The sequence below is a fragment of the Crocodylus porosus genome, unplaced genomic scaffold (genome assembly GCF_001723895.1).
Source record: "Crocodylus porosus isolate Cpor-Errol unplaced genomic scaffold, CroPor_comp1, whole genome shotgun sequence".
Lineage (NCBI taxonomy): Eukaryota > Metazoa > Chordata > Crocodylia > Crocodylidae > Crocodylus > Crocodylus porosus.
Genome location: NW_017728931.1, coordinates 127005779 through 127023926, shown reverse-complemented (window position 1 = coordinate 127023926; position 18148 = coordinate 127005779). Strand labels below are relative to the sequence as shown.

Below are 18148 nucleotides of genomic sequence, written 5' to 3'. Positions count from 1 at the left end.
ACTAGTTTCCCTGGTCTTCTCAAGCAATTGTTCTAAGCCCTACAATGATCATCTCCTTCAGAGCTTTTCTACACACATCTTGGGAGGTGTTTTTCCTGCCCCCAGGAGTGGCAGGTTTACCCTAAGCTCCTGAGATCCCTATGCATGCAAACTAGGAGCTTTCCTAAGCAAAGACTGAGTGGGCCAAGGTATTCAGCACAACAGTTCTTTGTGCTGGCAAACTGTTCTTTTACAATATTTTACAGTCTACACAGAGCATTTTACAAAATAAGGTTCACAGCTACCCTAGAAGCATTTTACCCATTTGAAAGCTGGGTAAACTGATACACAGAATGATTAACATGGCTTTGGCAGGGGTTTTAGAGTAAAATAGCCAGAGTCAGAAATGAAGTCCAGGAGTCGTGATTATAAGTTCCTGGCTTTAGGTGCTTTCATTCCAGACCCTCTCCCTTCTGAATTATATGGGCTTCCTGTAACAGAAAACGATTCACTCAAAATTTAGTTACAATGGAAAGCCTTTTTTCTTTCGTTGTCTTTTTTTTATATATATTCATTGCACACAAGGCATTTGAGAGCTCCACAGAATAAGCCCATTCAGAAACCTGAAAACATGAACCCTGAAGTGCTATTTGAGGTCATTTCAGGTCCCACGTGGACAAAAGCAGTGCACGTTTTCTTATGTGCTCCATCACTTTCACTTATGCAGAAACAGAAAGGGCCACTTCTCAGGAGACCACTCTGTGAGACTGTCAGCAGGGCAGCTGTTGGTGTTGCTCTGATGGTGGTTTTTATGATGTGGACAGCCAGCCCTTGGAGAAGTTGTTGTTTTGTGTGGGGTCTCTTTTTTAAAGTCTTCCTTTGAAGTGGACAGTGTTTGCTTTGAGCTGGGAACACAGTAGTTAGTAGAAATTTGGAAAGACAGAGTTAAGCTCAAGCGCCTGCATTTCAGCTAAATATCTTTGCAACTTATATTGCTCTTGATCTGTTTTTACTCACCTCCTCTATTATATGCTCTTGGCCAGATTATCGACTGATGCAAGCAGGAACAATTGAAATGTCTTCCTAGGGGCTACGTTGCTTCATATGCATGGAGAATCCTGCACAATGTTTATTTTGTATTTAGTTATTTTTTTAATTCCTTTCTCACTTACTTCCTTGCTTCATAGTCCCTCTTTATTTGTTTTCCACCCTGCCTACTCTCCGCTCCATTTCTCAGCCTATTAGATGTTTGCTCTTCCCCCTCTTACTGTTTGGTCATTCCAGTCACTCATGGGAGAAATGTGGTCCCAATAACATTTGACTCCAAGTCAAGCTGGAAAAACCATATTGTTTGAATAGGTTTGAAATGAAAGAAATTGCATTCACTGATTAGTTATTTGAGCTACAGTCATCTAAATACAGTCAGGATAGAAAACCCCATGATCTGTACTATAAGTGAGTGTGAAAAACAATGGGAGAGAAGCAGAATGGGGTGATGAGTTCAACAGTACAAGATCATGCAACTATGTAGGTTAGTTAGTGGCCTGTTACCAAGCCTGCTGAAGTCTTTACGTTGACTACAGTGGGCTATGGACCAGGAAATGGTTCCAAATCATTTCAGAATTTATTTTATAACTTTGGCTTCAAATTTAAACCCAAACTCAGAGTAGGATTCAGGGAGCACATCTACACGAGATGTTTACTGCATAGTTGACCAGTTACCGGCACAGTAAATGTCCTAGCATCTACACGAGACTATTAAGGTACACAAAACAAATAAATTCCACAGCAGGGTGATCTTCTACCATAAAAGTACTATACTGCTGTGGAGTTTTTTCATGCTGCCCCAGAGTAGACACTACCCAGGCTGGCTAGGGTATGGGGTGCCTGAGCACAGGGCTAGCCAGCAGGCAGCCCCTGCACAGAGGCACCCCGCACCTCAGCCAGCCACTCCACACCATGTGGAGACAGGGCCCTGGGCTGCCTGCTCCCCTGTCCCCACGTGCCACTCTGTGCCTAGCTGGGGTGCAGTGTGCCTCAGCATGGGGGCTGTCTGCCAACTAGCCCTGCATTGAAGCACCCTGTGCCCCAGCCAGCACCCCCCTCCCCTGCAGGTCATGGAGCTTGGCCAGAGCAGCCTTGGGCTGACAGGCTGATGCCCTCAATCCCCTGCCAGCTCAGACCATTCTGACTGGGCTCCATGTGGTGCACACAAATAAATTCTGGAGCAATTTACTCCAGAGTTTTTTGCTCCAGGGCACATGTTTATAAGGTCTGCCCCAGAGTAAAAAGCTCTGGAGCAATAAGCTCTGGAGTTTACTAGTCTGCATTAATTTTATGTATAGATGTGCCCAGGAGTGAGCAATGCAAACTTCATTAAAAATCAGCAGGTTTCACTCAGAACTGCATGTACTGTCTAAGCAAGGATGGTGCTTGATGTTGGGAAGTGCTTTTTCCCAGAACTGCCATTATATTGGCAGCTCTACTGGTTAACCAGGCATCTGCCAAATCATGCATTTGCAAACCTTGAGTCCCTATGACATGAGCACAAAACCAAGTGCCATAAGCACAGCTGGAACAGACTCTCACTTTTTGTGAAACAGTCTCAAGGGGGTATATATAACACATTAACCAGTGTGTTGTATAATACTAATGAATGCTGATAGTTAGCATACTAATAATGGTGCAGAGAGTGAATACAGCTGTCTTCTTCATAAGCTGAAGCAGCTAAAGAAAAGGTAAATGCCAGTAATTAGTAATAAAATCTCAATTAAGGCACTGATTAGGTTGAAATATTGATTAGGGGCTTATTCAAATGTATCATTCTGAGGGCTTTACCTGAACTCCAAATAATTTAGTATTCAGGATTGGACCTTGTAAGAATAGGTAACAGTATAAGATACATGTTGTAGCACAAAAGGGCTAAGGAGAGGACACAGCTGTCAGATCCTTCCAAAGGAAGCTGCAGGTGCTCAGCCCCTCTCAGAAATGTATATAATAGGAAGAAGATGAGGAGAAAAATAAATAACAAAAACAGTTTGGATGGGAAGCTGAAGATCTCAGGGTTAAGGAGCCATAGCAGGGGACCCAAATGACAATTACAGAGAAAATGAATAAGTAAATGTGAAGCTATGTAGAGGAAAAAAGAAAGAAGCAGTGAGTTAGAAGTTAAATTATCTTCATTTTTTGCTGTAAAGGGTTACTTCTACATGTCAGATGCTTAACAGATTATAGCTCCTATTGTTTCTGCAAGGGAGAGAGTCATTTTAGTTAATCTGCTCCAGAGCTGTAATAACAGATCACCTGTTTGAATCAAGGTTTCAACCACCTATAGCTTTATGTTGAGTCAGGCCAATAGATATCATAAACTGTCCTTCTGGCTACATTTTGGGGCTGGGCTTTCATTTATAGGCACAGTAGCTGGTTTCCTGATTTAGAACTGTCGCATTCTAAAAGCGTCCCTCGAGACACTCCCCTGAATTCAGTGGAGCTACATCAGGAAGGAAACCATCCCCTCTGTGTATCTAAGCATTGTAGGATTCAGTAATTTAATCATTTGCCCTAAACCTGAACAAATGTGACTTATACTCATTCTGTGACCTTGCAAACCTGGCTTGCAATATAATAGATATTTATTGTGAAATATACTGGGAAATGTCTCAGAAAGTATAGTTTTGCATACATCTTGCATCCATTACTGCATCCTTTCCAACCTTCCCTTTGATCCATAAATTTAATGCACTACCTAACCATTAAGGGAAGTGAAAATATAAGATTTGCAAAGAAACTCAGATGTAACTTTTCTAAGTTGAACATATAAAAATGACTTGGTTTGACAGCTACTGCACTTATAGTCTACAGAGTTAAACGTAAAAGAGAAAGGAAGGGGCAAATCAATTTTGGGACAATTATTTGTGCTTCATTTACAACAAAGACATGGTATAACAATAGGAAAACTATTGTTATTAAGTCTTTTGGGGTAAAGTCCATATATCATATTTTGGTAGGGAATACACCAAACCAAGTTGCTTCCTAGCATAGATGGCTATACCCTGTACAGGAGAGAGAAAGCGGACAAAAGGGGCGGGGGTGTAGCTCTCTATATCAAGGAAAGCTATGCATCCCCGCAAGCTGACATTGGCGCCCAGGGTGAACGACTTGGGACCCTCTAGGTGAAAATCCGTGGGGAACACGTTACAGGGGAGTCTACTACAGACCCTCTACCCAGGGTCAAGACCTTGACCAGGAGTTTGCCAGCAAATTGGCTAAGGCCACACGCTCCCAGTGCATGGTTATCATGGGAAATTTCAATTACCCAGACATCTTGTGAGAAGAGCACTGGGCCAAATCCAAGTGGTTGCAAAGCTTTCTCTCATGCATGGATGATGTCTATATGACACAGGAAGCCTATGGGCCAGCAAGAGGTAAAGCACTGCTTGACCTGGTACTGGCAACCAGGATTGACCTAATCAGTGACCTAATGATCGAAGGGAAGCTGAGTGACAGCGACCATAAGTTGATCACCTTCACTATCTGCCATAAAGCTGGCAAGTCAGTCAGTAATAGAGAAGTCCTTAACTTCAGGAAAGCTGACTTTGACAAGCCGAGAAGGCTTGTCAGTAAGGCCCTAAAGAGCTACAACCCAAAGGGGAGGGGAGTCCAGGGTGAGTGGTTGCTTCTCAAGGGAGCAATCCTGGATGCACAAGCAAAGTCAATTCTGTCTCAGAGGAAAGGCAGCAAAAGGGCACAGCAGCCCCCCTGGCTCTCCAGGGAACTAGCAGACCTCCTGCATCTTAAAAGGAAACCTACAAAGGATGGAGTACTGGATCCACCACCAAGGAAAAATACTCTCCTCTGGTCCAGACCTGCAGAGAGCAAACCAGGATAACCAAAGCTGTGACGGAGCTCCAGCTAGCTACAAGTATCAAGGACAATAAAAAGTCCTTTTTTTGGATATGTGGGGAACCAGAGGAAAAGCAAGGGCAACATTGGTTCCCTGCTAAACCAGATGGGACAACTGACATCCAGGAAAAAGCAAACTTGCTAAATGGGTACTTTGCATTGGTGCTCTGGTGAAGGGACCGATGACTGGAAAAAGGGCAATGTGGTACCTATCTTCAAAACAGGGAGGAAAGTAGATGCAGCAAACTACAGGTCCATCAGCCTGACCTCCATCCCAGGGAAGGTCCTGGAAAAGATTTTCAAAAAGGCCATCCTTAACACACTGGCTGACGGCAACATCCTGAGGGATAGCCAGCACAGGTTTGTTGCAGGTAGGTCTTGATTGACCAATCTCATTTCCTTTTATGACCAGGTGACCGATCACCTGAACAAGGGAGAAGAGATTGATGTCATATATCTTGACTTTAAAAAAGGCTTCAACCTGGTATCCGATGATCACCTCTTGGCAAAACTGACCAACTGTGGCCTCAGTGTCACCACGATCTGCTGGCTAAGGAATTGGCTCTGTGGTAAGATCCAGAGGGTGATGGTTGACAGGAGCCAATCGTCTTGGTGAGCTGTGATCAGTGGGGTCCCTCAAGGCTCTGTCCTTGGGCCTATACTAGTTAACATCCTCATCAATGATGTGGACATTGGTGTCAGAAGTGGAGTGGCCAAGTTTGTTGATGACACCAAACTTTGGGGTAAATCATCCACACCTGAGGACAGAAGGGTGATATAGGCAGACCTTGACAGGCTCAGGAAATGGGCGAATGAGAACCTGGTGGTGTTTAACACTGAAAAATGCAAGGTTCTTCACCTTGGGAGGAAAAACCTGCAGCATCCTTATAGGCTCAGCAGTGCTACACTGGCTAGCACTACAGACGAAATGGACTTGGGGGTCATGATTGATCACAAGATGAACACGAGCCTTCAATGTGATGCTGCAGCTAGTAAAGTGACCAAAACGCTGGCCTCCATCCATAGATGCTTCTCAAGTAAATCCCAGGATTTCATTCTCCTGTTGCACTCGGCCTTGGTGAGGCCGCAGCTGGAGTACTGCATCCAATTTTGGGCTCCACAATTCAAAAAGGATGTGGAGAAGCTTGAGAGAATCCAGAGGAGAGCCACACGCATGATCAGAGGTCAGGAAAAGAGACCTTATGATGAGAGGCTGAGATCATGGGACTTTTCAGCCTGGAAAAGTGCAGGCTCAGGGGTGATCTGGTGGCCACCTATAAGTTTATCAGGGGTGCTCACCAGGATCTGGGGAAACATATGTTCACCAGAGTGCCCCAAAGGATGACAAGATTGAATGGCCACAAACTCCTCCAGGACTGTTTTACGCTGGACATAAGAAAGAACTTCTTTACTGTCTGAGCCCCTAAGGTTTGGAATAGACTGCCACCGGAAGTGGTTCAAGCGCCTACTTTCAACGCCTTCAAGAGACATTTGGATGTTTATCTTGCTGGGATCCTATGATCCCTGCTGACTTCCTGCCCCTGGGGCAGGGGGCTGGACTCGATGATCTTCCAAGGTCCTGTCCAGCCCTAATGTCTATGAATCTTTAAAGTGTTTTTTAATGAACTGTCTTCCATTATTATATTTCATCCTGCATAAATGTACCCTGAGAATACACCAGGACTAGTAAATATGGTAACCCAAAGGGGATTCCCCAATGGAAGCCATGTATCCAGAGACAAGAATCTGGCCTGTAATGTTAAAATATTTTTTAATAAAAAAGAAATAAATACAGCAATAAACACATTCCTTTAATTGCTTGCATTTTCTCAAGGTATTGTAACTGCTAATGAGACAAGAACCCATTTTTTTCAGATGGGGGTAACCTGTTTGGAAACGATGATGACACTTGTGCACCCAGATCAGCAATTGATGATGATGGAAAGTGTTTCTGGTGTGAGTTCTAATTTCAGCCCAATGTCCGTTTGTGCACTGCTGACCTACTACCAGTTTTAAATGTGCATTACTACATAGCTGAAATAGACTTACAGCTACATGACTCAGATGCATATCCAGGTTGCCAAGCAGGCTGAAAGACAACCAAGACTAGATAGCCCATTGGGCTAATGGGGTTAATGCACACCATTCTCTTTAGCCAGCAGCATGCTAGGGAGCTATGTGGTCTTTGAGTCCTCTATTCATTTATAGCCGAGTTGACCAGAAACGGCTGTTAGAGCAGGCCTGAAGTGAGACTGGGACCAATTCCTTGATGCCATAATGAGACAACATAACTGAATACTTTACATTCTGTAAGTGAGGTTCAAAGGACTTTGATAGAATATTTACTAGAAGTTGAGATTTTTTACTGCAAAAATCATGGCAGGTTGAAACTCTATCCCTTCAGAATTGCCTGCCATGGACATCATGCAGTCTGGTTTAAAACTGGGGGAATGTAGATCATTGGTAAAAGGAAGGAAAGCAAGTAGATGCAAGCTGACTGTAAGTGGTACCTATCTGTGAGCCTTTGATTTCCTTTGTTAGAAGTCCTTTTTTGTGCATTATACCCCTACTCTGTTATCCTTCCTCCACATACCCACATTGTTCTCCCAAGAAGTATAGAGAGATATTCTGCAGTAATCAGTTCAGCACTTTTGTAGGCCCTGGCAACTAATATATCTTTTTCAGGTCCTCACAGCTTTGCTAATCTTGGCAGTCCGGACCACAGTAATGTTGTCATAGGATTTAGCTTCAATAACATTTCTTCAGAAGGAATGGATTTATCATGTCAATGAATAATAAGGATAAATGTTATCCATAGAACAAATCCTCATGAAAAATGCAAGGCTAATATTTGCTGAGCACGTACAGTTGATACCTGTATAAATGTTATATTTTCAGCTGCTTTCAATTTCTTTTATTTTAAAATAAAAAAAAACAAAAAACACCACAATGTGGTTGAGGTATGTGTTACAGTTAACTTGCATGAGTATCTCAACTGTAATCCTTTACTTCTGAAGTCAAAGTATGCCTACCTATCTCTTTACTCTCAAGAAAAATAAGGATTTAAATTATTTATAGTAAGTAACTTGCCTTTTAGCCCCAACCATGGAATTTAGTCACTGATCTTGAAAATAAAATCGGAAAACTCCAACTTTTTGGTTTCCCCTGCCAGCATCATAGAGTGCCAGATGTTAAGCTCCTTGAAGTAAAAAATTCACAGAAATTACACAGGCACTGTAATTCTAGCATTTAGTCACTGAACAATTCAAAATAATTCTTGACGCACCGAACGAGAATGCATATTCTGTGGTTTTATTCCTCTGGGCCAATAGAGATCAAAATGTAACTATAACCAGTCCCAGTCCTTGCTGCCAAGCCCCTTTCTTCATCCAAAGCAACTGCAAAGTGTCTAAAGAGCCACTGGAGGAGCAGCAGAACGCTAGCACACAAGATCATCTTGATCTGACCTCCTTACCATTCCCGTAGCATCCTCTCTGCCTTTCCTCTGACTTCGCCTTTTCTATCATACCAAGTACAATAATTTTATCCTACTCTTTAAGACCTTTTAGAGTACAGTACTTCCCACATATTCTTGATACATTCTGGGTGCATCTACACAAGATGCTAATGCTGCAGTAGCATAATAACACTGTGCAGTATCATGTTGGGCAAACCCATACTAATATGCACAGTCACGTCAGACCGCTGCACAGTCAGCATCTGTAAGAACCCATGCATCTGCACTACTGTGCAGAGGTGCCCGTTACTCTGCATTGATTTAGTACTTGGTTATCCAAGTACTAAAGTTAATGTGCAGTAACTACGGTGCATTAGTGAATAGGCCTGTGTGAAGCAGCTAGTAGTTGCTTCGGATTCAGCCGACTCAGAGGATAGTGATTTGATTTGGTGATTCAAATCGCTGTCCTGATTCAATTCAGCCAAATCTGATTCGGAGATTTGGCACCTGCTGAATCTCCAAATCACTGAATCAGCCAGGCCAGGCCCATCCCCCACTCCTCTCCCAGCCTGGCAATGGCTGCCCCAGCTCCCGGCACTTATTAAAAAAAAAAAAAATCCCTGGCTCACTGCGTGCTGCTGGGCAGGGGCAATCCCTGTTGCCCCCCAATGCCCCCCCCCTTGCTCCCCCAGCCCCTTCATGCTGGGTGCCCAGCATGAGCCAGCTCTGGCCCTTTAAGAAAAAAAGCCCTGGGATTCACCACTCCTGCCAGTGGGATGTGATCCTTGCTGCCTCCTGCTACCTTACACATTGTGGGGTTCTCTGCATGAGCCCCTGAAGCCCTAAGGCCATTGCAGGAGTGATGAGTCCCCAGGGCTTCTCTCAGTTATTTTTTTCTTAAAGGGCCAGAGCTGGCTCAGGAGGGGCACCCGTGCGGAAGCTGGGGGAAGGGGGGGAAAGGGGGGCTCATGGGAGAGCTCCCTATGCAGCACCATGCAGTGGGGGAAAGATGTGGGGAGGGTCCGGGGGGCTGGCAGGGGTCCCCCCATGCTCCCCTCACCAGCCACCCCTCCTGTGCCCCTAGTACTTACCATTTCAGAATCAGCTGCAGCTCCCTGCTGCAGCCACTGGGGACTGCCCGCATCAGCAGAGCTCTTTGAATCTTTTCTGAAGATCTGGAGAGCTTTGAATCTATTTGAACTTTTAAACTGGTCCCCTAATTCAACTCGGATTCAGAGATTCAGCCACCAAATGAGGCCAAATCTCCTCCAAATTGAATCACCACCCAAAGCTTCAGACAGCCCTATTAGTGAACATGTAGCTGCATCCACTGTGTTGCACTATACTTTCTTTTCTATGCTTCCCATTATACAGGAACTTCCATCCCTGAACTAATCTTTAAAGTACCCAAAACATTAAGCAGTTGGCTTCAAAAGTGACTGATCTGCATTCCTCATCCTCCATTTAGACCTTCACCGAACAAGTAGGGAAAAGCTAGATTCTTTCATGAGCCTTAAGGTATCACATGGCCTTGTCATGTCATGTCATGTGATGGATAGTTGATACAGAGTCAATAGAGTCTGTATAAATGAAGGCTGAAAAATATTGGGGGAAAATACTACCTAATTATATATCTGCTGTGATTTTTAATAAGAAAGTTATTACTAGTAGGCCTGTGCAAGTAGGCAGCTATTTGAACTGGCTTTGGATATAGCCACATCAGATGCCAGCAATCTGATCTGGAGCTCTGGACCAGGTTTCTGCTTCGATCCAGCCAAAATGGCTCTGAAGCTTCGGAGCCGCCTCAGAGATCTGGCCATAAGGTATAATGGGGAATCAATGGAATATATATAACTTTATTGTTTTTTGTCTGATTTGGATGAAACTTGCAGGGATTGTAGCCCCTGCTAAGAGTGTGAAGCATGCCAACTTTCAAGAAGATCGGTGCAGGAGTTTGGGAGGAACTGTACCCCAAATTCTTGGAAGCAAAACTAATGTCACGTGTACGTGTTACACCACAGGGGGGGTGAACACAAAACTCATGCCATGGGTGCCCCTGTGTGTGTTAAGGTGCAGGAGGGTGGAAGATGCAGGGATGGTAGCCCCTGTAGCAGCCATGACACCTGCCAGCTGTCGAGGAGATAGGTGCAGCTGGGTTCTGGGGCCCTGCACCCCTGGCTGCTGACAGACAAAACTCATGACAAGGGTGCTTGTGCAACAGACTGTGTCTGTCTTGGGGCAGTTGATTGTCTGTATTGATTATTTCCTCTCCTTAGTCTGTCTCTGGTTTTTTAGGTGTTAATTGTTGCTAATTAACTGGTTACACTAGCTAGCAACTGTGTATTGAACTAGTCCCTGAGTGAATCATGACTGGTTGGTAACTGGGAACACAGTAGCTTAGCAGCCAGGTCTGCAGTACCATCCAAAGCTTCTCCAGATCTGAAGCAGGGTCTGAAGCCTTGCACAGCTAAAATTACTAGATGTTATTTAAAATCGTATACATAAGTTACTGGACTCCTTATAGGAACAGCAGGATAAAATTTCATACCATGTGTTATACAGGCCATACTAGATCTGGCCTTATATACTATGGATCTATGAAAATCATTTGAACTTTCTGTCCAATGTGGTTTTCTTCTTTAATATTTGTCTTGGATGCTAAGAATTCATCTGTTCTTTTGCTCTCTTTCAGACCAGGGCACTGTGCAGAAAGTTGTCGTCCTTCCCACCAACTTCTCAGCAAGTGGAGAATTAATTTTAGAAGAACTGGAAGTTTTTCAGGTTAGATTCCCTTGCTTTCCACTCTTCCACCATATGTGTTCACACAAATACCTTGATTTAAAGACTTTGGCAAGGGGGCTAGCACTTGATAAATGATCAAATGCATTTGAGCACTATACCCTCTAAGCAAAGGGTAGGTGATGCGTTATGTACTGTGGGCCATGGTAGACTTAAATCTTCTTTGAGTTGCATTTAAATCACATTTTTGTTGTCATCCTTGCTCAAAGTATTTAAATAATCACATTTTAAGAGGTCAGTTATCATGACTGCCAAGTGTAGGCTTTTATCATATTGAAACTGCTCCAATCCCTGTTCTAAGCCCTGTTTGAAGCTGGAATCTGAGATTTTTTATTTCTTTGATTTTTTTGATAAGCTTTCTGATTTCTGACTACAGATTGAAGCAAATTAGGATTTTTTTATACTTACATCCAGTTTCTCAATGCCAGATGACACGGGAGTTAGAGAGCTTTACACTTAAATCACCCTAAAGGTGACATGAAGTATAAACAATTCAGGAAAAATGTATTTTTTAAATAATTATTCAGGCACTGTCAAGCACACTTAGCACATAGCTGCACATTAGTACTTCAAACAATTGTTCACCCTGCAGTTAAAAAGGTCCTTTAAATTCTCTGAGTAGACTGCTATTTATTGTACAGATTCAAGGCAATTACTGATACTGAGCTGCAATCCTGAATAGGGACCAGTGCTTAGATATATCATTGCAAAGGAAGCTCAGCCTGCAGCACAAAGAGGTCCTCCAGCCTGCTGTCTTTGGGGGTGGCAGAATGGCAACTGTGACATTAGGAAGGTCCTGGCCCATCTTTTCAGCCTCTTCTTTCGAGGCACAGAAAGAGCAGGCGCTATGCTGCTCTATGTTTGGACAACAGCTGTGATAGTTCCTTGAGCAAGCAATGCAAGGAGTGTTGCCTCTGTTATCCCCCACCAATGCTGTTCTGTTATCCGCTGCAATATGGCCCAACCATATTGTGCAGTCCTCCCATGCACCAGGCTGTGTTCCTTGTGAGCATGCATGTTCCTCTTAAGTTTGAGTGAATACTGAGGCTATACACACACACACACACACACACACACACACACACACACGTACATTAAACCTTTCACTGGAAGTATTCTTTGAAGAAGGGAAAACTGGTATGGATAGGAAGCTCTCATGGGCGGTATTTGTCAAAAATACTAACTCTCAGTCCCGTGTATAGCATTCTAATGACCCAGAATTCTAGTTTGAGCCCTTAAGGTCTTTACCTCTGCTACAAGGGTTGAGTTGGGGCTCACCCTGATGACCCTCAAACTTAGAGAGAAGGATACACAGACTTACTAATAGTAAAGATTTAAAATGAATCCTACAGGGTGCCTCTGTGTTATTGCTGCAATATAGGCTCACTGGGAAGTAAGATACTGCACAGTAAAATATGGCTCAGTAAGCTTTCCCCGGGAGCACATCTACAGGTGCACCTTGTAGGGAATGAATCTGACCACAGCCAGGGGAGCTCCAGGCTCCTCTATGTTGGTAGCCCAGGTGCTGGTCCCAATGCACATGGCCAGGAGAGCTATGCTAGCTACAGCAGCAGCTGTCTCCTGGTCCTGTGCACATTGGGAGGGGTCCTGATGTGCATGGGACTGGAAGACAGCTGTCACTGCAGCCAGCAGAGCTCTCCTGGCCCCATGCACATTGGGGGACACAGCTGCCAGGGAGCCAGGTGCCCAGTGAAGACTCCCTGCCAAGCAGATGGCTCCGGCTGGGAGCTGTCCCACTCTGGTGCAGCAGCCAGTGAGCCTCCAGTGGAGCAGGGATTTTTTACACAGCAGGGGCCTAGCTGGAAGCTGTCCTGCTTGTGGGGCAACTGCTGGTGAGCCCATGGCTGGGCTGGGACAGCTCCCAGCCAGCTCCTTGCTGGGCAGAAAACTCTTGCCCAGGGCTCGTAGCAGCTGCCACACAAGCAGAACAGCTGATGGGGAGCCCCCAGCTGAGCAGGGAAGCAGAGAGCTCCCCAGTCACGGTGCTGCATGGCTCCTAGCTCCTGTGGGAAACTAGGAGCCACACAGTGCCAAGCCAAATGGTAGCCCCTCTGCTATTCCAGTCTGATAGTATACTGTAACAGCATTTTTCTGATGATTGCAGTAGAAAATGGTCAATCTCCAAAGTTATGATGGTCAGTATTATTGGTATCACTGATACAATAATTTGGATAAGAATAATGGATTGTTTCATTAATGTAAGGCAATGGGTACAGTAACTCCTATGGGAATTCTTTGACATTCAGTCAGACACAGATAAAAGACTAAAAATGTCCTACCATGACTTGAGGTATCATCTGAGTAAAAACAAAAAAAAAATTTGTACCACAACACTTCATTTTTAATGCTGAAGTTTCTTCTTGATAATCTACAAACCATGTGTTGGACAGTAACCAAAGTCTATTCACTGTAGACACAGTGGAGAAGAAATATGACATGTTCTTCTCCTGAACATGCACTAATTACATATGAGCTATAAAGTGATTTCTGCATGCTATCATCTTCAAAGAATGTGAGAATGATGGTTTGAAAGTGCATACTAGTTGTCAGTAGTAGCGAGACAGCTCTTAAATGCAAGTCAGCTACAAGTGTGCAAGAATTTGTTAGTATATATGCTGAAATATGACAGAGTCAAGTCTACAAGTTCATGCAGCCAATATACTTACTGAGTCAAACCCTGGATATCTATCATACATGTTGACCAGTGGCAAAAAAAAAATTAAGTGTGAATGATATCTTTGCCGGGGGGTGGGGGGACCCTGTTTATTTAGAAAGGGCTGAACTTAGAAAGTCAGAGTGCTGTGACTATATGAATCAAAAGGAGGACATACAAATAAGATCTGGAATTCTGTCTTTCAGAATAATGCTCCCATAACAACAATGAAGATTTCTTCTAAAAAGGTAAAGAAAACTAGAACACTCACTTAACAGTTAATAACTGAAGACAGGATTAAGGACAAAATGTAAAATAGGAACAGCAGACTCTCCAACTGGTAGAATATGTGGTAGCTCCACTGAATTTCATTACATTAGGACAGAAGTGCTTGTTTGCTGTTTATTATTTTCATTAGCATTAGTTACTATTTATCAAATTAAATTTAGTGAAATTGGTCAGTTTCACAACAGAGGTGAGATGAGGCCAAAAACAGTTATTGAATCCAGATCAGGGTTTAATTTCAGGGTTCATTTCAGCTATAGATAATATACTTGATCTCTTTTCTGGGTATTCTGTCATTTTGGTGTGGATTCTAAGACTCTTTCATTATTGCTTCATATGTGGGATCATGGACTTCATTGATCCCATTGGCTTAGCATATGGTACTGTTCAAGGTTAGTAAAGGTATGAAAATTTTGCCTTGATTACCGTAATGGAATCCGCAGTTTTGTGCTTCTGGAAAGTCTGCACTAGAGAAATCCAAGTAAAATATTTGCACTTTATTTTTTTAACAAACTATATGCAGAGAAATTCCTTAGTTCAAAGGCTTTTAAATCTGAAATGTTAGCTCAATTTGGTTTCCCCAGAATGGAACAATGAGCCTCAATGTTCAAAGGAGCATTAGTATTCTCCATAGTGTACTTAGTGTTTTCCATCAGGAAGGTGGTAATATTATAGGTATATTAACCTAAGAGATTTCTATTTATTTTGGCTTTGCAGCCATTAGTGCTTCCCTTCTTGGTACTGTGTTAATTCCAAAATGAATTGAAGGGCTTTGGGGTCTTTTAGCTGAGTTCTGGTCAAAACTCCTCCTCTAAGCTCCCTACTGAAATAAATCTTTCCATTTCCTTCTACAGCAACAGTTATATGTGAGCTCAGATGAAGGGGTCACCCAGGTATCCTTGCATCGCTGCCATGTCTATGGAACAGCCTGTGCTGACTGCTGCCTGGCCAGAGATCCTTACTGTGCCTGGGATGGCAATTCCTGCTCCAGGTTCTACCCAACGGGGAAAAGGTGAGAAAATCTGATGAGATTTGCAAAGAGAGCACAGGATTTTGCTCATGTTATTCCATCAAGGGCTATGTAATGTGATAGCGGAAGGGGATGCTTTTCAGTGCTAGCTTCTTTAAAAATAATTTCTAAGTACCTGTTGTACTTGGCATTGTATATAGCCTCAAAGCATCTGCTAAAGCAATCACATTTTTTAAATATTTAGACCTATGTATTATTAAATAAAGTTATTGTTATGGTTTTAACAAAGTCCTAAAACTTTTTCTCATGTCAGCTATTCACAACAAAGTTAATGGATTAGGATAATCCTGCTATAAGGAAAAAAAGTTGATACCTAGCATACCAAATGCTGCGCTTGTTTAAATATGGTTGTTTGCTGTAGCCATAGCAGTATCCACTTTGCCCAGTAAGTATCTGAGAGCAGATCTGAGAGATTAAACCATTTATCGTTTTCTTCCTTGTTGTTCCTAACTGAACAGGGCCAATTTTAGGGAAACAGAACAGTTAAGGCCAAGTTGATTATCACATAATACCTGCTAACTTTGGATTTTCAAGGTGGAGTTTATTAAAGAAGATGTGGCAGGCAATTTACCCCTAGTTTATAGCAGAGGTAATAGCACAGCCCCTAATTGTTATACAAAAAAGCAGCCTTTTTTTTTACTTCTCAGGGAAACTGTTAATAGCAGCAGGCTTCAGTGCGGTCTCACGTGACTAGGATTTCACAACTTGCACAAATAAGTCTAAAGAATAGCTAACAAAAATTGAGTGGAGTGTTATCGCAGGCATGTTAAACCTTTTGTTCACAAGCTAGGTGTTAGCCTAACGTGTGCTGGGTAATTCAGCACACGTTCCTCTATACAATCTCCCTGCATCACAGCTGAAAGGAAGAGACTCAGGATCATGCATGCAATACTTCCCCCTGTGCCTGTACACAAGGAGGCAAGAGAGACCAGTGGATGGAGCCTTGGATCCATCCTCCAATGAACCGGCAAACTAATTACTGTCCTGCAAGTTGCGGGAGACAACAGCTTCTGTTGAAGTGAAGTACATACAGGCTACTCCTAGGTGGAGTTAAATATATATACAAGCTAGTCCTAACCAATTAAAGGATGCTTTATGCTGTAGCTCTTCCACCCCAGATTCATGGTGCAGATACTTCACTGTGTTTCCTTTCAGTTTGCAATATTCAGCCTCTTACCTAGGGTCTTTGGGCCATATAATTTTCCTGCATCAAGCAAGTATAGGAGGGTGGAAACAGGCCAATCTGGTGCTGCCCCCCTCAGTTTCCAGCTCTTGCATTGCATAGCTGAAAAGTATAATTGTATGATGAAATAGTATAGTTCTTTACCTTTTCCATCCTAGACATTCACATTGTCTCCACTGGGATTTGCTGTGGTGCTGACACTTTATTTGTAATGTATTTTATATGGCAGAGCAAAATAAACACCTAAAAGACTATGCAAAAATCTGGTTTTCATATATTAGGGAAATGAGTTTTTCCTTTATCTAAAGACACAGAGTATGGTGGAGAAAACATCAGTAATCAGAACCAAATCCTGAAGCCTAGACAGTAAATCTTTCTACGTGGTATTTGTTCAATTCTTCTATAACCACATCTCTGCCCTATGGATTATTGCGGTGCCTCATCCCACACTGAAAAACCTCAGAACACCTGCCCATGTCCATATTGCCTGAATACATCCACAGATACTACCACCTCAAATATATGTTGCCACTTCTCCATTCTGGACAAATAATGAATGATGAGGATGCATTCCCTTTAGTAGGGCAGGTACATAGCATCTCAGAGAGGACAATAGATCATGCCTTATTGGGATATGCAACCAGATATTTTCTAAAATCTACAGGAAAAGCATATAATATTCATATAATAATCATATAATATTCCCTCTCAGGTAGGAATAGGTTGGAAAAGTTAAATAGCTTCAGCTATGTGTGCAATGTGAAGTATAAAAATTAGTTCTAAAAACTGAAGTCACCACATTTGAAAAATTTATCCTTCAAAAATGTTTCTTTTAAAACAAAAATAGAGAGGCATGAAATTATACAAGTTTCTAAGTTACTTGGATCGGGTTCTCTTTCAATATTTATCTATACAGCGTGGGGTATAATAAGACAATACAATCAGCTAAGGCTTCCTAGTATTCTTATAATAACAGTAAGAGCCCCCAACATCCATTGGATAGCAGGAGTTGCTTGGATGCTGTATCTGAGAGCAGAATTTGGCTCCAGGATTTTTCTTTTAATACGTAAGTATTAATGCTGATTAGAAGGGCTGAAAGCTCTAATATCCCAGTCAAATTACTGGCATGCATGTACTTACTCCGCACTTTGTAAAACTGAACTATCTAGGGTTAGATTGATTATTATTGCTCTCTCTCCCAATGAGTTCAACTCCAGTTGTCCTACAGCCATGGGATTGATGATAAAATTTACCAGTTTTCAGTCACCCAAACATTTTGCCTCCCTCTGCTTGTATTAGTCATATTTTGTTTTGTCTTATTCTAAATTAAATATTTTGTGCTTCAAGACTCGCTTTTACCCCAAAACTGGGGGAAAACAGCCCAAAATTGGAACTCTGGCCACAGGATGACATTAGTGGTATTTTGTATCAGTAATACTAATGTTTCATTAGTGTCTTGTAGACACAGCAGGGGTGCAATCTTATCCAGCTAATACTATGCAAACACCTTGTAAGAGGCTGCTCTGGAGAGCTCAACTTCTAAAGACTGTATGAGAGAAAGAAGTGATTTGCCCAGTGTCACACAGCAACTCAATAACAGTCAGGACTAGAACCCAAATTTCCTACATCACTGCCTGTATTGCCTCTTATTGCAAGCCTTGTACATATTTTGCACAGATACCTGTAACCACTTGGGACAGTGTAATTCTGACACTATGCTTATACTCTTCACCCGTTAATCTTTTAAGCCTATATATGGAACGCTAATTCAGCCAGTCCCTGTCATGTGGAAAAGCTGATGAAATCCCCTTTGCACTCTCTCTAGAGTAAGCCACACTT

The 18148-nt window shown here is 42.7% G+C and overlaps 1 protein-coding gene across 1 annotated transcript in view; it reads left to right on the top strand.

The window, feature by feature from the left end:
* Nucleotides 1–18148, top strand: part of SEMA3C (semaphorin 3C) — a 183207-nt gene that overhangs the window by 153627 nt on the left and 11432 nt on the right. The window contains exons 13-15 of the mRNA XM_019543640.1: nt 11031–11119; nt 14018–14059; nt 14951–15108. Of these exons, the coding sequence (XP_019399185.1) occupies nt 11031–11119; nt 14018–14059; nt 14951–15108 (289 nt within the window). The remainder of the gene's footprint in view (nt 1–11030; nt 11120–14017; nt 14060–14950; nt 15109–18148) is intronic.